The sequence below is a fragment of the Gopherus flavomarginatus genome, chromosome 6 (assembly GCF_025201925.1).
Source record: "Gopherus flavomarginatus isolate rGopFla2 chromosome 6, rGopFla2.mat.asm, whole genome shotgun sequence".
Classification (NCBI taxonomy): domain Eukaryota; kingdom Metazoa; phylum Chordata; order Testudines; family Testudinidae; genus Gopherus; species Gopherus flavomarginatus.
The window spans coordinates 889,828-911,807 of NC_066622.1; the positions used below are offsets into that span (position 1 = coordinate 889,828).

The 21,980-nt window shown below is 62.6% G+C and overlaps 2 protein-coding genes across 2 annotated transcripts in view; both read right to left on the reverse strand.

The window, feature by feature from the left end:
• Positions 1 to 6,912, reverse strand: part of CAMK1 (calcium/calmodulin dependent protein kinase I) — a 22,775-nt gene extending 15,863 nt beyond the window's left edge. The window contains exon 1 of the mRNA XM_050960749.1: positions 6,730 to 6,912. Coding sequence (XP_050816706.1) covers positions 6,730 to 6,818 — 89 coding nt within the window. The 5' untranslated portion in view covers positions 6,819 to 6,912. The remainder of the gene's footprint in view (positions 1 to 6,729) is intronic.
• Positions 6,913 to 14,082: 7,170 nt separating this feature from the next.
• TADA3 (transcriptional adaptor 3) lies at positions 14,083 to 21,737 on the reverse strand. Its single transcript, XM_050960877.1, has 8 exons — positions 21,317 to 21,737; positions 20,074 to 20,324; positions 19,648 to 19,753; positions 17,273 to 17,414; positions 16,797 to 16,900; positions 16,590 to 16,699; positions 14,498 to 14,683; positions 14,083 to 14,428 (listed from the first exon to the last, which is right to left on the reverse strand). The coding sequence occupies exons 1-8, from the start codon at positions 21,521 to 21,523 to the stop codon at positions 14,236 to 14,238; spliced, it is 1,299 nt and encodes a 432-aa protein (XP_050816834.1). The 5' UTR covers positions 21,524 to 21,737; the 3' UTR covers positions 14,083 to 14,235.
• Positions 21,738 to 21,980: the final 243 nt, after the last annotated feature.

A 21,980-nucleotide genomic window follows, 5' to 3' on the forward strand; every position in this document is an offset into this window, starting at 1 on the left:
GAGACCGGGTCACATCCCCCTATAAGATGCTTCCCTTTTCGGGTCACCAGGAAAACTGCCCAGGACCTAGAAATAGAGGTCAGGGATATGCTGGCTTGGGGGGTGATCCAACCATCTTCCAGCCCTTGGGCCTCGTCAGTGGTGCTAGTCCCCAAAAGGGATGGGTTGATCCGGTTCTGTGTGGACTATCGAAAGCTCAATGCCATCACCGTATCTGATGCCTACCCCATGCCCAGGCCTGACGAGCTCCTAGACAAGCTGGGAGGTGCTCGGTACCTCACCACCATGGATCTTACAAAGGGCTACTGGCAAGTGCCGCTGGATGCAGATGCCAGGCTGAAATCGGCCTTTATCACCCCTCTGGGGCTCTACAAGTTTCTGACCCTGCCCTTCGGCCTCAAGGGAGCACCGGCCACCTTCCAGCGCCTGGTGGATCAGCTACTGAGGGGGATGGAGAGTTTTGCCGTGGCGTATATTGACGACATCTGTGTCTTTAGCTGGACCTGGGAGGACCATGTGTCCCAGGTTAAACAAGTGCTGGACTAACTCCAGGAGGCTGGGTTAACCATAAAGGCTGAGAAGTGCAAGGTGGGGATGGCTGAAGTATCTTACCTGGGCCATCGGGTGGGAAGCGGCTGCCTAAAGCCAGAACCAGCCAAGGTGGAGGTGATCAGAGACTGGCCTGCTCCCCAAACCAAAAAGCAGGTCCAGGCCTTTATTGGGGTGGCGGGGTACTATCGAAGGTTCGTGCCCCACTTTAGTGCCATAGCCGCCCCCATCACTGAGCTGTGCAAGAAGGGGAAGCCAGACCAGGTGATCTAGACTGAGCAGTGCCAGGAGGCTCTCAGGGCGCTGAAGGAGGCTCTGGTTAGTGGCCCAGTTCTGGCAAACCCAGATTTCGACAAGCCCTTTATGGTGTTCACCGATGCCTCAGACACGGGACTGGGGGCGGTGTTAATGCAGGAGGATGAAAAGGGGGAGAGACACCCCATCATGTACCTGAGTAAGAAGCTGCTACCCCGGGAGCAGAACTACACGGCCATCGAGAAGGAATGCCTGGCCATGGTGTGGGCCCTTAAGAAGCTAGAGCCATATCTCTTTGGGCGACCCTTCACCGTGTACACCGACCACTCTCCCCTGACCTGGCTGCACCAGATGAAAGGAGCCAACGCCAAGCTCCTGAGATGGAGCCTGCTCCTGCAGGACTATGACATGGACGTGGTCCATGGGAAGGGAAGTGCCAACCTGATAGCGGATGCATTGTCCGGGGTGGGGGGCCCTGAACTTCCCCAGGTCACTGGGCAGAGTGACCCCACTCAGTTCAGTCTCGAAGGGGGGAGAGATGTGATGGAGCAGGGACTGTCTGCGTGGGGCATGGGAGAGCCAGGGATGTCTTTAGGTGAAGGACCAGACCTAAGCCTGTAAACTGAGCCAGGTAGGGGGGAGGGGGTCAGCACCTTTGCCTGGGGAAGCTAGACAAAGGAAGGGGCCGGCTGGAGGGGGTTAGTTCAGTTTTGGTTTTGGGCTGGGTGGTTGGAATTCAGGGGACTAAGCTTCCTGAACCCCAGCAGAACTCGATTGAGGGGTCCTGGCTGTGCCTCCAAGCTCTGCTGTAACCTGCATTCCTGTTGTCCAATAAACCTTCTGTTTTACTGGCTGGCTGAGAGGCGCTGTGGGTCCCTGGAAGAGGGGTGCAGGGCTGGACTCCCCCACACTCCATGACACCCTGACAGGGAGCTGGGCCCAGCCAGTGAGTTGGGGTGGGGGTGGGGGCTGGTGCCCCAGCCACGGTGGTGTCCCTGACAGGAGCTGGGCCCAGCCAGCGAGTCGGGGGGGCTGGTGCCCCAGCCACGGGGGTGTCCCAATGTGATGGAGTAGGGGCTGTCTGTGTGGGGGATGGGAGAGCCGGGAATGACTTTAGGTGAGGGACAGGACCTAAGCCTGTAACCTGAGCCAGGTAGGGGGGAGGGGGGCAGCACCTTTGCCCGGGAAGCTGGACAAAGGAAGGGGCCGGCTGGAGGGAGTTAGTTCAGTTTTGGTTTTGGGCTGGGTGGTTGGAATTCAGGGGACTAAGCTTCCTGAACCCCAGCAGAACTCGATTGAGGGGTCCTGACTGTGCCTGCAAGCTCTGCTGTAACCTGCATTCCTGTTGTCCAATAAACCTTCTGTTTTACTGGCTGGCTGAGAGTCACTGTGAGTCCCAGGAAGAGGGGTGCAGGGCCGGACTCCCCCACACTCCGTGACAGGCGGCTTTGGAGGGGCAGCAGGGGAGGTTCGAAAACCTCAGCGTGGGCGAGGGAGCCTAGCCTGGTGGCCGGTCAGAGGCAGGAGTCAGCTCAGCAGCCAACGAGAGAGGGTGGGTTGGCTGGGGACCAACTGCGAAGGGCCTTTGAAGTGCAGACCCAGCTCGTGCTGGATGGGGTAGAGCCTGAGGAGCCAGCAGCTCACACCCCCATCCCCCCAGGGCACCCCTCCCCGCCCCCCACAGTAGCTCAGGGCAGAACCAGCGGTGTGGGGCAGGGGGAGCCAGCTCACCCAGCGCAGGGAGCAGACACCATGGCAAGTAGGGCCCAAGGCCCAGTGCACTCAGCAGGGGCCTGGTGTGGAGCTTCCTGCCTAGCTAAAGCGGGGCCCACAGGCAGGAGGGAGGGAGCAGGCTTTCAGGGAGGTCGCTGTGACTCCTGCGCTCTGTCGGGGAGGGGCAAGGGTGGGGGGGTGGAGCTGAGACTCTGGGGCAGCACAGCGGACAGGGTTTTGGTAGGAGACCCCCTGAAGGACGCCCCAAGCCCACGCCCAGCAGCCACGGGGAGCAGCCCTAAGCCTGGCAGCCAGGAGGGCCAAGCAGGTGCTCCTCACCAGAGCTGTGGGCTCTGAGGGGTACGCCGGCCGGGGCTCGGGCTGGCGGGGAGAACCGCCCGGGGATGTGTGCCAGGGAGCTGGCTCTGGCCAGAGGGGGAGTAGGACCTACATGCAACTGAGTGCACTCCCTGGCCACCTGCGCCCATGTGCCTCTGGGAGCCTCCCCTCATTTGAGTGGGGGAGACAGCATCACCCACACCCTATGCAATACCATGGAGCGTCCCGCTGGCGGCGAGTTCTGGAAGCCCCTCGTTCTGCTGGCAGCCTGAGCTGTTGTGGACCGTCTGTGGGACCCTGACAGCAGGATATTAGGGACACTCCTTTTGCTGTGTTCTGGGTACGGAAGTTGTGGGGCTGAACCCAGAGGACTCACATGCAAACCGCTAGGATGGGCTTGCTGGCTTCCCCCAGTGGGATGCTCCATCGGTGCTGAGTGCCACTGGGCAGAACTCGGCCTGGGCGGAGGCAGCCAGGGCACAGCCCTGTGAGGTGACAGCACCAGACCACAGTCCCAGCATCAGGACAGGAAGGCCAAATCAAGAATGAAGCAGCTGCCTAGGGAAAGCTGCCCAGCCTAGAATGGCAGGCTGGCGAGGGGGTAGGGCAGCTGGGGAGCAGCCCGGGGGTGGTGGGGAGCTGTGGGGCTAACAGCCTGCCTGCAGAGCTCACATTGTTCACAAATCCTGGGGCCCATGAACTCTGCCCCATACCCTCCCGCACCACCCCATCAGCCAGGAGATGTGTGCATGGACCGACACTGCCACCAGTGTGATCACTCGGCCTGTCTTAGTTGGAGGTAACCCAGTGGGGGGGGGGGGGGCCTTCCCCAGGGTACTGGGAGCCCTGCTCCATTTGTCGGGGGGAGGCTTTGGGGGATCTGTGTAGAGCTTCTGAAGGCTGATTCCATGAACTCTCTGAAGAACTCCAGCCCGGGGCCTGGCCTACGGCACTAACAGGGACCATAGGGCGTCTCTGGGACAAAGCTGCTGGAAACATGTGATGGCTCAGCCCTGGCCATGCAAGGAATCTGGCAAAAGGCCTGGCCAGGCTGAAGGAGACCAGCTCTCCCAGGCCGCCGGCAGGGAGCAGGGCCAGGGAAAGGAAGGCTGGCTGGGCATTGGGGCCCACTGGAGCGGAGCAGGAGACCGAGGGCTGCAGGGGCAGTGAGCGTGGGCACCAGGAGGAGGTGCTGGAGGAAAGACGGGCTGAGGGCCATGGCAGGGCAGAGTGATAGGAGGATTCCCAGAGCGGAGGGGTTTCCATGCAGGTTTCTCATGGATCTCCCCAGGAATAAAGCAGGTGTGCGAAAGAGTCCCCAAAGGGTTACATGGAACGGACGTGCCCACAGGGAGGATGTGTTTAGGGGTGAGGGTGTCAGGCCTGGTCTTGGGGCCTAGGCTCTGGGCCCCACTCCTGATCTGGGGCACAGCCTGAGTCAGGTCAGTGCCTAGACGCAGCAGCCTGGTACACGTGGACCATGCACTTGCCCTAATCCTGCCTGTACTTCACACATTAATCCAGCGTAAGAGCTTTAGCCGGCCTCAGGGCACCATCCCTGCTCCTGCAGCACCAACCTGTTGAGCCCCCAAAGTGTGCCATGCCAAGCCAGGGAGCCCGGCCTGCCCCCCTCATAGTGCCTGACGGGGGGCCAGGCAGGACAGAGCCTGGCAGCGCGAGGGCACATGGCTGGTATTGACCCAGGAGGGGATCTCCTGCCACCTCCCGCAGCTGGATGCCTGGCCAGCCCCAGCCCAGCCTCACCCCACCAGCACACCAACGGGTTCTGTCAATGTTGACCCAAACATTCCCGCATCAGTGCCAAGCCTTGGGCTAATATTTGAGGCGGCAGGTTTCCATCTCGTTCCGGCCTGTGCCAGCCCTGGCACCCAGCAACAGCCCCCCTGGAGCCACACGGGGGAGGGGCACAGGGCCACCACCGGGGGAGAAAACAGCAACGGCCCCAGAGCAAACACACGGACATCCCTGCTCCCAACAATGCCCCACTGTGACAGGCCGGGGCTGGGACAGTTGGGAGCTCCCCCTAGAGCCAGCACCCTGCCCTGCCTCCACAGCGCCCCCTGCTGGGAGCTCCCCCTCAGCCAGCGCCCTGCCGCGCCCCCACAGCGCCCCCTGCTGGGAGCTTCCCCAGAGCCAGCGCCCAGCCCCGCCCCCACAGCACCCCCTGCTCGGCGCTCACCCCACAGTCAGTGCCCTGCCCTCCCCCCATATCTCCCCCTGCTGGGAGCTCCCCCCACACCCAGCGCCCTGCCCCCACAGCACCCCCTGCCAGAAGCTCCCCCAGAGCCAGCGCCCTGCCCCGCCCCCACAGCCAGCGCCCTGCTGGGAGCTCCCCCCACAGCCAGCGCCCTGCCCTGCCCCCCATAGAGCCCCCTGCTGGGAGCCCCCCCCACAGCCAGCGCCCTGCCCTGCCCCCCATAGAGCCCCCTGCTGGGAGCTCCCCCCACAGCCAGCGCCCTGCCCTGCCCACACAGCACCCCCTGCCGGAAGCTCCTCCAGAGCCAGCCCCCTGCCCCGCCCCCACAGCGCCCCCTGCTGGGAGCTCCCCCACAGCCAGCGCCCTGCCGCGCCCCCACAGCGCCCCCTGCTGGGAGCTTCCCCAGAGCCAGCGCCAGCCCCGCCCCCACAGCACCCCCTGCTCGGCGCTCACCCCACAGCCAGTGCCCTGCCCTCCCCCCATAGCTCCCCCTGCTGGGAGCTCCCCCCACACCCAGCGCCCTGCCCCCACAGCACCCCCTGCCGGAAGCTCCCCCAGAGCCAGCGCCCTGCCCCGCCCCCACAGCCAGCGCCCTGCTGGGAGCTCCCCCCACAGCCAGTGCCCCGCCCTGCCCCCCATAGCGCCCCCTGCTGGGAGCTCCCCCAGAGCCAGCGCCCTGCCCCACCCCCACAGCACCCCCTGCTGGGCGCTCCCCACAGCCAGCACCCTGTCCCACCCCCCACAGAGCCCCCTGCTGGGAACTCCCCCCACACCCAGCGCCCTGACCCGCCTCCACAGGACACCCTGCGGGAGCTCCCCCCACAGCCAGCGCCCTGCCCTGCCCACACAGCACCCCCTGCCGGAAGCTCCTCCAGAGCCAGCCCCCTGCCCCGCCCCCACAGCACCCCCTGCTGGGAGCTCCCCCACAGCCAGCGCCCCGCCCCACTCCCACAGCGCCCCCTGCTGGGAGCTCCCCCCACAGCCAGCGCCCTGCCCGCCCCCACAGCGCCCCCTGCTGGGAGCCCCCCCCACAGCCAGCGCCCTGCCCTGCCCCCCATAGAGCCCCCTGCTGGGAGCTCCCCCCACAGCCAGCGCCCTGCCCTGCCCCCACAGCACCCCCTGCCGGAAGCTCCTCCAGAGCCAGCCCCCTGCCCCGCCCCCACAGCACCCCCTGCTGGGAGCTCCCCCCACAGCCAGCGCCCTGCCCGCCCCCACAGCGCCCCCTGCTGGGAGCTCCCCCCACAGCCACTCCCCTGCCCCACCCCCACAGCGCCCCCTGGTGGGAGCTCCCCCCACGCCCAGTGCCCTGCCCTGCCCCTACAGCGCCCCCTGCTGGGCGCTCACCCCACAGCCAGCGCCCTGCCCTGCCCCCACAGCGCCCCCTGCTGGGAGCCCCACACACACACCCAGCGCCCTGCCCCCGCCCCCACAGCGCCCCCTGCTGGGAGCTCCCCCCACAGCGCCCCCTGCTGGGAGCCCCCCCCACAGCCAGCGTCCTGCCCGCCCCCACAGCTGCCTGCAGGAAGGACTGGGGTTACAAACCCTGCCCACGGCAGACAGGCTGCAAGGCCGGGATGGGCACAGAGACGGGTCCGAGCACAGTGCCAGGCAGTGGCACAGCTGGTGCCCTGGGAGGGGTGGTTGGTCTGACTCACGTGCCCAGGGTCTCCCGGAACTCGTAGATCTCCCGGATGTCCTGGGCTCTTTTCTTCCAGCTGGGCCCATCCTCACCCAGAGGCATCATCCTTCCCCGCTGGGCTGTCAGCCACCTTCTCTGAGGTGCAGTGGGCAGTGCGCCCCAGCAGCCTGTGCGGGGCCGCAGCGTGATGGCAGCACACTCAGGGCCTGCGTGGGGCAGCACGAGGAGGTGGCGTCAGAGCCAAAGAGCTTCCAGTCTGTGCCTGCCTGGACAGGAGCTCGAGCTGAGCCAGCAGAGCTGAGGGGTCAACGGCTGGATCAGCCGGGCCGGGAGGGCTGGGCCGGGCCCACAGGCCGAGGCGGGGAAGGGGCGGGAAGGCCGGGCCGGGCTGGGCCCATGGGCCGAGGTGGGGAAGGGGCAGTAGGGCTGGGCTTGGTCCATGAGCCAGGCCAGGGAAGGGGCAGGAGGGCCGGGCCGAGCCCACGGGCCGAGGCGGGGAAGGGGCGGGAAGGCCGGGCCGGGCCCATGGGCCGTGCCGGGGAAGGGGTGGGAGGGCCGGGCCAGGCTGGGCCCATGGGCCAAGGTGGGGAAGGAGCAGTAGGGCTGGGCTTGGTCCATGGGTCGGGCCAGGAGGGCCGGGTCGGGCCCACAGGCCAAGGCGGGGAAGGGGCAGGAGGGCCGGGCCGGGCCCAAGGGCTGGGCCGGGCCAGGCTGGGCCCATGGGCCGAGGCAGGGAAGGAGCAGTAGGGCTGGGCTTGGTCCATGCGCCAGGCCAGGGAAGGGGCAGGAGGGCTGGGCCGGGCCAGGCCCACGGGCCAAGGCGGGGAAGGGGCAGGAGGGCCGGGCCGGGCCCACGGGCTGGCCGGGCCAGGCTGGGGCCATGGGCTGGGCTGGGGAAGGGGCAGGAGGGCTGGGCCAGGCCCATGGGCTGGGCTAGGCCGGGCCAGGGGCGGGAGGGCCGGACCGGCCCAGGGGCCGAGGCAGGGAAGGGGCGAGACGGCTGGGCCGGGCCCACGGGCCGGGTTGCGGAAGGGGCAGGAGGGCCGGGCCCATGAGCTCAGCCCCTTGGAAACCTTCAGGAGTCCTGGTCACCCAGCTCAGCCTCTGCAGCCAGCGCGTCGCTGGTAGTGCAGGACCCCCAGTGTGGTGTGTGCCCAGCCCCACTGCCCCTCTCGCTGGTGGGAGGGGCAAGGGGGGTAGGAGACTGCAGCAGCAGAGATCAGGGCCATGGCCAGCAGCCACATGGGCTGGGCCCCAGGGCGATGCCAGGGCACAGGGCTCTTCACCCTACCTCCTCCCTGGGTCACCAGGGCCCTGCCTCCAGCCTCTTCCACCCTGTCCTCAGCCCTGCCAGTCCTGCCCCTGGCCACTCCGGCTCTGCCCCCAGCCCCACCAGCCCTGCCCTGCCGCTGCAAATGCTCTAGGGAGCACCCCAGAGCAAAGGTGCAGATCATAAGAACATGAGAATGGCCAGACTGGGTCAGACCAAAGGTCCATCCAGCTCAGTGTCTTGTCTGACGACAGTGGCCAATGCCAGGTGCCCCAGAGGGAGTGAATCTAACAGGTAATGATCAAATGATCCATCCCCCTGTTGCCCATTCCCAGCTCCTGGCAAAGATCCCCCAAAGCAGCCCGGCCAACAAGGCCCTCCCACCCCTTCCCACACCTTGGGGCCCAGTCCAGCCTATTCCCTGCCCAGGCGCCATCCCTGCCCATTAGCTCACACTCCACAGAATCTGCCAGATGCCCAAGCCTGCCAATAGTGGCCCCCGGCTGCCTGGATCCTGCCAGGCCAGGCCCTGCATCGCACAACACGCCTGGCCAGCAGGAAGGTGCAAAGGGGAACACACAGAGCTGAACACCGACCCCAGCAGGCAGCGGCACACACCCAGACATGGGGAGTTAGGCATGCGCACAGTTCCCTCCAACGCACGCGAAAACACACATCCCCCATGGGTGTGCCTGCACAAACATACACAGATCACATGTGCACAAACACAGAGCTCTCCATCCACACATGTGCACACAGAGATATACACACATCCCTGCACATGCACATATGGGTCCGGGCACACAGACCGTTGCACACACAGGCATGAGCACACGCACACAGAGATCCCTGTGCACACACTGTGCACAGACACACACATCCCCACACACACCTGCACATACCCTGTGCACGCCCCACACATACACACACAGTGCTCACTATGCGCATACATGTACACACACACACGCATCCCACACACACACTGCACACAGACATACACTGTGCACATAAGCACACTCCCCACACACACACAGTGCACACATGCACACCCCATGCACAGTGTACACATGCACACTCCCCACATGCACACACAGTGCACACACACACACCCCCTCCACACTGTGCACACACGTGCAGCGCCCGTGCACAAACACTGCACACATGCACACCCCATGCGCGCACACTGCACACGCGCGCAGTGTACACACGCGCACCCCCACACACGCACCCCACACTGCACACATGCACACCCCATGCGCGCACACAGTGCACACGCGCACACCCCATGCACACACTGCACACGCGCGCAGTGTACACACGCGCACCCCACACACACTTTGCACACACGCACCCCACACACTGCACACGCACACACGCGAACTACCCCCAACACAGTGCACACCCCACGCACGCACAGTGCACACACAAACACCCCCCACACGCGCACCCAGCCCCACGCGGCCCCGCCCGGCCCTTACCGCGCGCCCCCCGCTCCCTCGAGCCGAGCCCGAGAGCGGCCGCAGCTCCCACCCGGCCGGCACCGCCAGCCCGTGACGTCACGGGGGGGCGGGGCGGGCTCGCTCAGAGGAGGCCAATCGGAGGCCGGGATCAGCCTGGCGACGGGATTACACTAAAATTAGCTGGGGGGAGGGGCAGGGCGGCTCCATTCACGGAGGGGGGGCGATACCGCCCCCGCCGGACCCACTGAGCCCTGGGACCGGGGGGTGCGTGCGGCAGCGCCCGAACCGCTAGTTCCAGCCCCTAGGGCAGCGACCCCGCCCCGTGGGACCCCCCCCCTTCTCCAACCTCCCACCACGCGGGACCCTCCCACTCAGGACCCCTTCTCCAACCTTCCCCCACTCGGGACCCCCCTTCTCCAGAACCGCCCACGCAGGCCCCCCCCATGCAGGATCCCCCTTCTCCAGACCCCGCCCCATGGGATCCCCCCCACACGCAAGACTTCCCTTCTCCAGACTCCCCCATGCGAAATACCCCTTCCCCAGACTCCCATCACAGGACCCCCCTTCTCCAGACCCCCCCCAGGACCCCCCTTTTCCAACCTCCCACCACGCAGGACCCTCCTGCTCCAGACCACCCCCCCCCACGCAGGACCCCAGCCTTCTCCAGAGCTTTCCCGCAGGATACCCCATTCTCTAGACCCTCCACATGGTACCCCCCCTTCTAAACAGCCACCCCCAGGACCGCCCCTTGTCCAGAGCCACTGCGCAGGTACCTGATTTCTCCAGACCCCCCCTCCCCAGTACTCCCATTCTCAAGAGCCACCCCGTGGGACCTCCCACTTCTCCACAGCCAACCCACTGGACGCCCCGCTCCACTCCACAGGACCCCTAGTCTTCTCCAGACCCACCCCATGAGAATGCCCCACACTGGACCCCCTGCTCCAGAGCCACTCTGCAGGATCCCCCCACACTCCTGCCCCATGAGAGCCCCCCTTCTCCAGAGCTGCCACATGGGTCCCCTCCCTACCCCCATGCCACCCCGTGGGGTTCCCACACCCCTCTACTACCCCCCATCCCATAGGACCCCCTCAGCCTGTAAGGTCCATCCCCCCGCCAACCCATTCCACTTCTCCCAACTCTCTCCAGGCCCCTTCTTCATGCCTGCCCCATGGGTCCTCCACTCACCCCTTGCACTTCACAGCCCCCAGCTCCCTCCCCAGCACACTTAGCCAGCTAGCCCGGGCCCATCTCCAAAGGGAGCCTAGGACTGGAGTAACTTGCCCTGAGGGGTTCCCCTTATCCCCTTAGGCTGCATGGGATCTTCTCTATAATACTCCCAGATGCTCCCCTCCTGACCCCAATTACAGCCTACAGAACTCGCCACCACTGGACAGCAGAGGGTTGACTAAAAGGTCTTTCCTCCCCATGTTAAACGTGCTCCCTCTCAATGTCCTGAAACGTCCCCGGTTCTCCTGCCAGGACAGAGGGAGAACAGCAGTTTTTCAGCCCCTTCATTGTCCAGGCCCCTTTATCAGCTCCCCTCTTGGCTCTTCTCTAATGGAGACAGGCCCAAGCTTCTCAGTCTCTCTGCCCGGGGGCTTTCCAGCCCCAGAGGATTCTCTCTGCCTCTACCCGAGCCCCTTGATCCCTGCTCTGTCCTGGCTGAGACGGGGGGACGAGCACAGAGCACAGCATCCCAGAGGCGGCTTTTTCATCCTTGTGCAGCTCCACTTTTTATTTGCTTGTTCCTGCTCCTGCCCATGGAGCAGAGCTTCCATTGACCCGGCCCAAGAAGCCCCAGGCCTTTTTCCTGGGTCATTACAGTTCATTAGAGCCCTGTACAGCGAGTGAGCACGCTGCCTTATTCCTTCCAATGTCCATGTGTCTGTCAGCACTGAACGGCATCGGCCAGTGGGTCGCCTGGTCTCCTCGCTGGGTCAGACTCCCACAGGCTCCTCTCAGTCTTCACCATCTTCATTTAAATAATTTGATGTCATCTGCAACAGTGGCTACATTTCTCACTCACTAATAAATACACTAAACACCCAGCCTCAGACCCAACCCTGGGCCAGGAACTTTCCAACTCTACAATTGTTCTCTCGGGAAGAGGCTCTGGGAAGCGAGGCAGGCGTAGAAAAGTCCATGAGCCACACAGGCATCTCCACGTAGCCACAGCTGGGCCGTGCTCATGGCCTCAGGCCTTCCTCAGCTTTGCCATGCTGGCTCTCCTAGGCTGGGATTTCTGGGGCCCTCTGGAAGTCCCACTCCATGATTGAGCTGCTCACAGAATTCCAGCAGCCTAGTGCCCCCAACAGTGCTTTGCGGGGTTCCCCTTCAGCGTCGGTACAGTCCCAGCACTTCAGCTGGCAAACTTCCTGCCCTAGCCACAATGACAAGGAAACCTTCCTGCCTTAGCATCAGCTGGGGGTTTGCTCCGGTTTTGGCCACTAACAACAGGGGCCTCCTGGAGCTGCTGGCACCATGGCTGGGGGCTGGAGCAGACCTCATCCGCTCCCACACCCATGCTCTGATACGACCATTCAAGCTTTCAGAGAAAGTGGTGCAAGGGCCCTCTGGCCACCCCCCAGACCAGTGGGCCCAATGACCAGCTCCAACCTGGCCCACAGCCTCCCAGTGAACAGGGAGGTGAGTGAAGAAATGGCTGGAGAGAAAACAAAGGTTTCTCTAGCTGGAACCAGAGGGGTTCCATCCTGTGCACCCTCAGCTGGGGGAGGCCAAGGGCAGACAGCTGCATTTGTGAAGCCCAGAAGGCAGCTGGTGCTAGGACTCCAACCGTCTCCCCCCACCTCCCCCAAGGCAAGTAGCAGCTTTCCCCCGCCCTGCCCTGTGGGCTGCCACTAGGTTTGGAGGGGCTTTGCTCTCCTGCCCACCAGTCCCTGGCAGGGCCTGTGCAGAGAGCACTCACCCACTCTCCCATGGGTGGTGGTGCTGGGCACTGACATGAGATGGGTGCACAGCCACCTCAATCCCCACCACCACCCCGGTCACAGCACCTGGCTCCCCTCCCCCACCAGCTAAAAAGCTGTCATTCACAGGTAGAGCCTTGCCTAAGGGTCAAGCTCAGCACTGCTCCGCCCTGCAGCAGCCGGTGCACCCCTCGGTGCTGAGAAGCCCCCGAGCCTCAAATCTCAGCAGCAATGAGGCCACTCCCCCTAAGCAGAGGGGAGCCCAGGACCCTGCCTGGCCCCAGCTCAATCCCTCTGGGTTCTGCCCAGTGACACAGCCCTAGCCATGGTGTCCCTGCCCTCCCATAGGGATGGCTCCTACAGCCCGGAGCTCTCCCAGCCAGGCACGGCCTGTGCCTCCCCCCGAGAGGCAAGACTTACACAGGGCGCCTCTGCAGCTGAGTGCAGGACTGCAGGGGGCGCACAGGCCCCAGAGGCCCCCAGGTGGAGTGGGGCCCTCCCTGCTGCAGGGCAGATGGCCTGGCTGAGCTTTCCCCTGGAGCAGGCCCTGCTGCCCACCCCCACCCAGGGGCTAGTCACTGGCTGGACAGAGGCAGAGATCCAGCCCCTGCCCCTCCATTTGCTACCACCTTTCTGCCCACCCAGCACCGCCAGATCTGCCCTGGCGTAACCTGGACAGCAGGGGCATGCTCTGACCCCACTGCTGCACTGGCCTGAGGCAAAGTGAGGGGCTGCCCTTCGGGCCTCACCTTCCCCCTGCACTTCGGCTGCCGCCTCCTGGGGCTGGACAGCCCCCAGCCATAGAGCCTTCTAGCCCCGCTCCCCCAGGAGCCAGGCCCCCGCCCAGGATGGGGGGACAGGGGCATAGCTACAGGCCCTTGCTTTGGCAGCTCTCCGCACCTGGGGACTGAGCTGGAAGTGGAATGGAGATGCACTGTGCAGCAGGTCTGTCTCTCCCCACCCAGGAAGTGAGGCTGGGAGCTGCAGCTGCTCCAGCCCCCCGCTGCAGCACAGCTGATGTCATGGCTGTCACGGCTTTCCAAGAATAACAGCAGGGCCCAGCTGGCTGCAGGAGCGGCAGTTCCCAGGGTCACAGCACCCTTTACTGCTCACAATTGGGCACTGCGGGGGGCACCCAACTACGGGTGAAGCCAGCCGCTGGTTTCTCCAGGCAGCGCCTCCCTGCTTGACTTCAGGCTGTGTTCCCCAGCACAGGGGAGCTCAGCCCCTTGGAGGCTGGGGCTACGCTAGCAGGGCTGGTCAGACCCTGCCCTTGCCCATGGGACCAGGAGGGAGGCAGCAGGAACTGCCCTCTAGGGACCAGTGATCCTTCCAGACAGGCAGCTGTGCTTGTGTGGTCCCAAGGCTGATGGGTGGCTCTTTTCTGCAGCCAGACAAGGGCCCTGGGTCAACAGCCAGATGGGCCAGAAAGGAAAGGGTGCTGCCTACAGGCAGACGGGTGAGGGAGCCCTCTCCTGCCCTTAGCTGCAGCAGGGGTCTGAAGAACAGGCCTAGGAGAAGGGCCCTTGGCTGGAAAGGGAGAGCGCCCCTTGCCCAGCATAGTAGGGAAGGGAGATGCAGAGAAGCTGAGCACCCCAGGGAGAAGGGGGAGTACGGAGAGCTGCTCAGGGAGGTGCTACCAGGTGCAGAGCCACAGGCGGGGACACGCATGTGGGCTCTGCCTCCCAGGCCTGGCAAGCCCCTCCAGCCTGTGCCCAGCCCCACTGAGACAGGGACGGGGAAGTCACTGCTAAGGCCCAGGGTTGGAGCCTCCCTGTGCCCAGCAAGGAGCTGTCAGTGCAGGCACCGGGAGCCCAGCTGCGCAGCCAGTCTGGAGAGACAGGGCAGGGTGTGGCCCTTCCCCATTAGCCATCCAGGAGCTTGAGGATACTCTCACGCTCCTTCAGGGTCTTCCAGGCCTGGTCCTTCTCCTTCTTGGTGGGCGTGCGCTTCTTCTGGCGCGCCGCCATGATCTTGCGGAAGGCATCCATGACCTCATTGTCAGCCATGCGCACCCGCTGCCGCAGAACCTGCCTGTGCAGCTCGTCCTTGGCCAGCCTGGGAAGAGAGGCAGAGCCGTCAGCCACAGCCTAGCCCCCCCGCCAGCACCTCCGGCCCCACACCCACCTGAGCAGCTCCTGCTTCTTGGCCCGGTTGTGAGCGCTGAGCGCCTTGAGCTCGGCCTGCCTTTTGCGCAGCTCCGCCAGGACCTCATCCTCCGAGTCCTCAGGGGGGCGGTCCTCCGACTCCAGCAGGCCTTGGGCAATCAGCTCCTCTTTGAGCCGTCCCTCCAGGGACTTGGTGTGGGGGACGCTGCAAAGGGCAGAGAAGAGAGCTGCTGTGAGCCCCCGGCAGCTCAGCATCCCGGCTACTGCAGTAGCACAGCCTGCCGGCTCCTGCCCTCCCCTCCGCCAAGGGGCAGGCAGAACTGGCCCTCACTCCAGAAAGGAGGCAGTGTGAACTAACCAGGCTCCCTGCCCGGATCTCACCCACAGGCTGGCTGCTTCCAAGTCCAGCTCAGCAAGAGCACGAGCCCATTCCTCTCCCTTTCCTCTGGTGCTGCCTGCTAGGCACAGGAGAGCCTGGACTCTAGTGCGCTGGATCTCAGAGGGAACAGGAGATTTCTGCTCAGGTGCTGAACACACCAGGCTCTCTAGCACTTGAACTTCTCCATGAGCAATTCCTCAACGCCTCTAGACACGAGAAGAGAGGTTTCTTTCTCTGCTTCTACTACAATTCTGTGAGGGGTCAGTGAGCACATGGACAAGGGGGATACAGTACACTGAAGATTTTCAGAAAGCCTTTGACAAGATCCTTCACCAAAGGCTCTTAAGCAAAGTAAGGAGTCATGGGATAAGAGAGAAGATCCTCTCATGGATTGGTAACAGGCTAAAAGACAAGAAACAAAGGATAGGAATAAGTGGCCAGTGGAAAGAGGTAAATAGTGGTGTCCCTGAGGGGTCTGTACTGGGATCTGTCCTATTCAACAGATTCAGAAATGATCTGGATAAAGGAGTAAACAGCGAGGTAGCAAAGTGTGCAGCTAATACAAAACTACTCAGGACAGTTAAGTCCCAAGCAGACTGAGAAGAGTTATAACGGGATCTCACAAACTGGGAGACTGGGCAACAAAATGGCAGATGAAATTCAATGCTGACAAATGCAAAGTAATGCACATTGGGAAACAATCCCAACTATCCATATAAAACAATGGGGTCTAATTAGCTGTTACCATTCGAGAGAGAGATCTTGGAGTCACTGTGGATAGTTCTCTGAAAACATCCACTCAGTGTGCAGCAGCAGTCAAGAAAGCGAACAGAATGTTGGGAATGGCTAGACAACTATGCACACGCTAAATAAATAAAATTAAGAAAGAGATCGATGAGACAGAAAATATTGTATCGCCTCTATATAAATCCATGGTCCACCCACATCTTGAATACTGCGTGCAAATGTGGTTGCCCCATCTCAAAAAAGATATATTGGAATTGAAAAAGGTTTAGAAAAGTGCAACAAAAATGATTAGGGGTATGGAACAGCTCCGTATGAGGAGAGATTAATAACAGTGGGACTTTTCAGCTTGGAAAAGAGGCGACTAAGGGGGGGATATGATAGAGGTCTATAAAATCATGACTGGTGTGGAGAAAGTGAATAGTGAAGTGTGTTATCAGAAGGAGTAAACAACAAGAACCAGGGGTCACCCAATGAAATCAGCAGGTTTAAAACAAACCAAAGGAAGTATTTCTTCACACAACGCACAGTCAACCTGTGGAACTCTTTGCCAGAGGATGTTGTGAAGGCCAAGACTATAACAGGGTTCAAAAAAGAACTAGAGAAGTTTATGGAGGATAGGACCATCAATGGCTATTAGCCAGGATGGGCAGGGATGGTGCTCCTAGCTTCTGTTTGCCTGAAGCTGGGAGTGGGTGACAGGAGATAGATCACTTGACGATTCCCTGTTCTGTTCATTCCCTCCGGGGCACCTGGCATGGGCCACTGTCGGCAGACAGGATACTGGGCTGGATGGACCTTTGGTCTGACCTAGTCTGGCAGCTCATAAGTTCTTCCCTTACAGCCCCGGTGCACCCACCCCAGGCCTGAGAGGCACCTCAGGGCATTCAGACCAGGCTCTTCCAGAAGCCCAGGAGGAGCTTCCCAGGCAGAAGAGCTTCTTGGCCAGGCCGCCAGCCCCCCTGGCTGGCCACATGGGGCTGCTCACCTGAAGGGTTTGTTCTGGCTGCGGGGCGAAGTACCGGCACCGTCAGCTCCCGAGTCTTTGCCCACCAGCTCTGGGATCGAGGAGTCCTCGATGGGCGAGATGATGTTTTCCTAGCAGCAGGGGTGGAGAGGGAGGGTGAGTTCCACGCTGCTGGGACCCACGCCCCACAGGATCTGGCAGCCGAGCTCGCCCTGGAGCCTCACTCACCTCGACAAGTGCTTGCAGGAGGCGCTGCGTCAAGGGCCCAAATGGGCAGCCGTCCTCAGGCTGCTCCTGCTGGGACTCTGACTTCTTCAGCAGGGCATCCACATCTGGGAGGCAGGCGAGAAGGAAGCAGTGAGCAGAGCGGGAAGGATGTGGTGGGCAGAGCAGCAGCTGCAGCAGAACAGGGCCTAGCAGCCTCCACTCTGGGACTCCCCAGCTGCCCCAGGAAAGGCTGGCATGTCCCCCACCCCCCCTGCACCAAGGCCTGGGACTCTCCAGCCACATGAGCGAGCCAGGCGCACACACCCCTACCCCCACACCAATCCCTCGGCACTAGGCGTGGACAAAGCACAGACCCCCTCTCCCCCACACACATACATACCCCTCAGTGCTGGGTATGGACAACCTCCGCCCCCCACAAATACATGTCATCCAGTCCCTCCATGGTGGTGCTGCCCGGGGGCGGGGAGCAGAGGCACCTTTTGTGTCCAGCTCTGTTAACGGTCCCAGGATGCCTTTCTTCTTGTCAGCAGCAGCTGCTGCCCGGGCACCATCCTTCTGCTCCTCCAGCAGATCCTCCTGGGCCCAGCGGTGAGAGTAATGCTTCCCCAGGGGTGGGATCTACAAAAGCAGGACAGTGAGAGCAGGAGCTCAGGGAGCTGGGCTCAGAGTCCCTGCAGCCCCTCTTCCACCAGAGACGTGGCAGAGCATGGCCTTCTGCCCCCCTCTGCACAGCAGTGCCAGGCACTTCATGGTGCCAGCTGGCTGTGGGCAAGCCCTGTTGGGAGTCTCTGCAGAGAGCTGATGCATGTCCTATAAGGGCCACTCCTTGGGCACATGCCAAGAGCTTCAGAATTCCTGCCTGAGGAAGGGCATAGGGTGGCAGTCTCAGCTCCTGCCCTGACAAGGCCGAGGGAGTGGGCGGGGCTCGGAGCTCTCCCTGGGCCCGGCGAAGCTCCAGGAGGAGAGCTTCAGGGGACTCTGCCAGAGGCTGGCACTTGCACACAAGGAGAACTCCCCTTGACCTCAGCTCTGGGAAGCTCAGGTATGACAGATCCCAGTCAGATGCAAAGCCTGCATGGGCAGCGTCCCTTGCAGTTCAGGTCCCCAGGGCCGGTGTAAGGATGTTTCGCGCCCTAGGCAAAACTTCCACCTTGCGCCCTCCCCCGTCCCCGAGCCCCTGCCCTGAGCCCCACCTCCACCCCCGGCAGCAGCTCCCCCCTGCCCCCAAGCAGCTCACCCCTGCTCTGCCTCCTCCCCGAGCACACCGTTGCTGCTTCACTTCTCCCGCCTCCCAGGCTTGCAGCGCCAATCAGCTTAGGTGCCGCAAACCTGGGAGGCGGGAGAAGTGAAGCAGCCACGGGTGTGCTCGGGGAGGAGGTGGGGCAGTGATGAGCTGGGGTGGGGAGTTCCCCTGTGTGCCACCCACCCCCCTTACTTGCTGCAGGTGGCCCTCCCCGCGATTCCCCCGCCTAAATGCCGGCGGCAACCAGGGCGGCTGAAGATCTGGCCGCCACAGTTGCTGCCAAAGAAAATGCTACCCCCTAAATTCTAGCGCCGTAAATGGTTGCACCGGCCCTGCAGGTCCCACCCCAGCACAGCACGCGCTGAGGTCACTGGCTTGACCGGCACAAGCAGACCCAGGTGCCAGCTGCAGCGTACACTACACAAGGAGCATCATGGACTCCATTTGTCACTTCTGCACCCATACGTAGGCAGACGGGTAGCTGGGCCAGCGCTCAGGCGCACTCGCTGGGTGTGCTGGGAAGGTAGCAGGTGAGTACCGGCCAGGGTCACGTGAGCAGAGGGGCAGCTGGGCTGGTGCCCTGGGGCTCTTGCTGGGAGGGCAGCAGTGAGTACCAGCCAGGGTCACATGGGCAGAGGGGCAGCTGGGCCAGTGCCCGGGCGCTCTTGCTGGGTGTGCTGGGAGGGCAGCGGGTGAGTACCAGCCAAGGTCACTTGGGGCAGCTGAGCCAGAAGACTTCTGCTTTTCGCTAAGGTCTGGATTTTCATACTCCTCTCTGCAGCCCTGTCCCACCTCAACTCTGAACAGCAATTGGGTTACTGTCCCACCAATCTCCTGCCTGAAGCAGCAGGATCAGTGTGTGTGTCTGTCTGAATGAATGGGGGGATTGTTCGGTGTTTGGGACAGGCACTCTTTGGAACACTGTTAAAGCAGGTATTTCGGCCCAGATCTGAACGCTCACGGACTAAGAGCTGTCCCTGCCCTTCCCCTCCGCTGGGAAACGGGGGGTTCTCACTGAAAGCCACCTGCTGGGTCAGAGCCTGGCACAGCACAGGAAGGAGCTTTGGGCGTGGCCCACAGCATGCAGAGGTCTAGACTCATTCAGATCCTGCAGCTGCAAGTGCCATGGTGTGGGGCCAGCCTGCGAGGAAGCTGCTGTCTCCTGCCCCCTTGCAGCAGGCAGTTTGATTGTGCCTGAAAAGCAGAGGGAGGCCCAAGTGCTGGAGCAGGGGACAAGTTTTCAGATGCCCAGGGCCTGAGCCACTTAGTGCCCTGGAAATGAAACTGAAATGGTTGCTGTATTCCATGGAGAGCCCAGGCCCGCTCTGCTGCCAAGAACGGGGGCAAAGCAGCACGGGCCCTATGGGAATACAGCCTCCAGCTCAGCTTGGTCCTACCCAGCCTGCATTGCCCCAGCACAGACAAGAGGTAGCCACGGCCTCTCTCACGGCCCCGTGGCACTGCCCGGACCCAGAGGGGAGGGCACAGCCCACAAACACAGGCCTTTGCTGCCTGCCTTGCCCCAGTGGAGTCGGCACCCACCACGAGGCACAGGACTGCAGACTCCAGGCAGCAGGAGGATAGCATGGGGCTGGGAGGGGGGGCTACCTTGTAGTGCTCAGCCTCATCCTCCGGGGGTTTGAGCAGCTCCTCCAGGGTTCGCACCTCCTCACTAGTGAGGTCAGCACAGTAGGGCTCCACTGAGGCCCAGAACCTGCAGGACAGAGCAAAGAAGGCACTCAGAGGGAAGGGGGCAGGTGACCACCCCAAGCCAGGAACCGGGCTGCTGACTTGAGCTGTGGCTCCTCCTCTACCCAGGAGATGGATTCTGGGCCCTAGGACAGCTCAGTGCCAGACCAAACTTCACTCTCACACCATCCAAGCTCCAATTCAGCTTTGCAGCTGGTGGTTTTGACCCAGAGCATCAGGGAAATGAGTGTTATCCTTGGGAACCCCTCAGTGTCCCTTTGCTCACTGCCCCAGCTGTCTCCACCCCACTCTCCCAGTGTCCCTTCACACACACACACCCCATACCTGTTCGGGGCATCATTTTTGGGGATCCGAGGCATGTCAACTGGGTCGTCTGGAAACTCATATTCTTGGATCTTGGGCTGGAGGTTCTTGGATTTAGGCCGCCCAGGGCCAGGCCCTGTGCCGTGACCACCCTTCCCCTCTAGTTTCTGCTTCTTGGGCTTTCCATGTTTAACTGGGGTGCCCAGTTCATGCTCTTTGCCCAGCTTCAGGAACCGCCTGTCCCCCTTCTTGTCCTGCCAGTCTGTCAAAATCTGAGAGAGAATGGCCCTGTGTCACACCAGACAGGCAGCTGGCTGAACCCAGAACCGGAAGGGGAAGGGTCTAGTTCCATCCAGGACCCTTGCCCTTGGTGAGCCGTGTCTGCCCTCTCCTTTTCCCCAGCAACCATCATGCCGCGTTTCCCCTCAGGCCCTGTTCTCCCTGGCGGCTGGCATCCCTCTGCAGCTCACAGGGATCACTGAGGCACAACCTTCAGAGAGAGAAGGAAGGGAAAAAAGGCTGGACAGACTCACAAGGCTGGTAGCAAGCAGGGCTGTGCTGCGGCATTTTCTGCCATGGGAGGGAAGAACCAGCAATGGGGAGATGGCACATTGAACAAAACAGGGGCTAGCCACTATATGGAGCAATTCCAGGCACAGAGAAAACAAGCCAACAGGCCTCTTGGTCAGAACCAACCCACAGAGCAACAAGCAGTGACCCAGCTGCAGTTGTTACCAAAAGGTAAACATTCTTGACCTTTTAGACCAGATGGGGGCCATTAGATCTTGCAGTCTGACCTCCTGCATAGCACAGGGCCCTGGCCATTCACCATCGCCCTGTCACCCCAATAACTTGTGACATTACTTGGGACTCTGGTATGGTGTTCACTCTGAAGACTAATGACAAGTCATCAAACCCCACCATGTTAACCATTTCACTGCTGACTTGTTTGAAGCCCGCAGGTTCTACCCCCCTGCCGCTGGGTCAGCACCGCCACCAAGCAGCTTTTGGCATGGGCACCATGGATTGGCAGACCCCAAACGGGCTGTGTGTGAAGTGGGGGGAGCTTTGCAGATATGGGGTACCTCTTCCATTGGACATAGAAGGGACTTCCCTCCTGGGGCTGAATGGGTCCCTGGCAAAGGGCCATGAAGCCAAGACCGATGGACTCCAGCTGCCGCTGAGCCATGACCCTAGGTGGCCTGGCCTCCCCATGCCCATCATCCAGGCACCCCAGGACGCCCAAGGAATTAGGGAGCCCAACCTGCGTCTCTGCCTCCAGCACCCGCAGCCTGCGGCTGGCCGAGGACAGCAGCGTCTCCAGCTCCAACTGCAGCGTGTCGAGCTCCTCAATGCCAATGCCATCGTCCTCGGAGCGGGCCAGCACGGCAGTGTAGCGCGGGCAGACTTTCAGGTGATCCACCGACTTGAAGTCGTGGAACTGCAGCGGGCAGTCCTTGAGCTCGCTCATCGCCCGGCCGCAGGCGCCGGGGTTTGGGGGCGCTGGGATACGGGGGGTGCCGGGATACAGGGGGCCGGTGGGATACAAGAGCACTGGGATATGGGGGCTGGGGGTGTGTGCAGGACACAGGGCTCACTGGGGTTTGGAGGTGCCAGAATACAGGGATACCAGGCGGGGGGGGCACAGGATGTGGGGGCGCTGGGCTAGGTGGGGTGTGCGAGACACAGGGGGCGCTGGGCTTTGGGGGTGCAGGATGCAGGGGCACAGGCTGGGGGGGGTGCAGGATGCAGGGGCACAGGCTGGGGGGTCAGGACGTGGAGGGAAGTGGGGTTTGGGGGAGCACGTGGGGGGGAAGTGGGGTTTGGGGGCACCGCGCGGGAAAGTGGGGTTTGGGGGAGCACGTGGGGGGGAAGTGGGGTTTGGGGGCACCGCGCGGGAAAGTGGGGTTTGGGGGCGCCGCGCTGGG

Bases quoted from the DNA above. Each gene is read 5' to 3' on its own strand.
- TADA3 (XM_050960877.1), bottom strand. From the start codon at position 21,523: ATGAGCGAGCTCAAGGACTGCCCGCTGCAGTTCCACGACTTCAAGTCG. The intron at 16,700-16,796 runs GTGAGTGAGGCT...CCCTGCTGCTAG, and splicing joins TCCTGCAAGCACTTGTCGAG to GAAAACATCATCTCGCCCAT. The intron at 14,429-14,497 runs GTGGGTGTGGGG...CTCTCTTCCCAG, and splicing joins AAGAAGCAGGAGCTGCTCAG to GCTGGCCAAGGACGAGCTGC.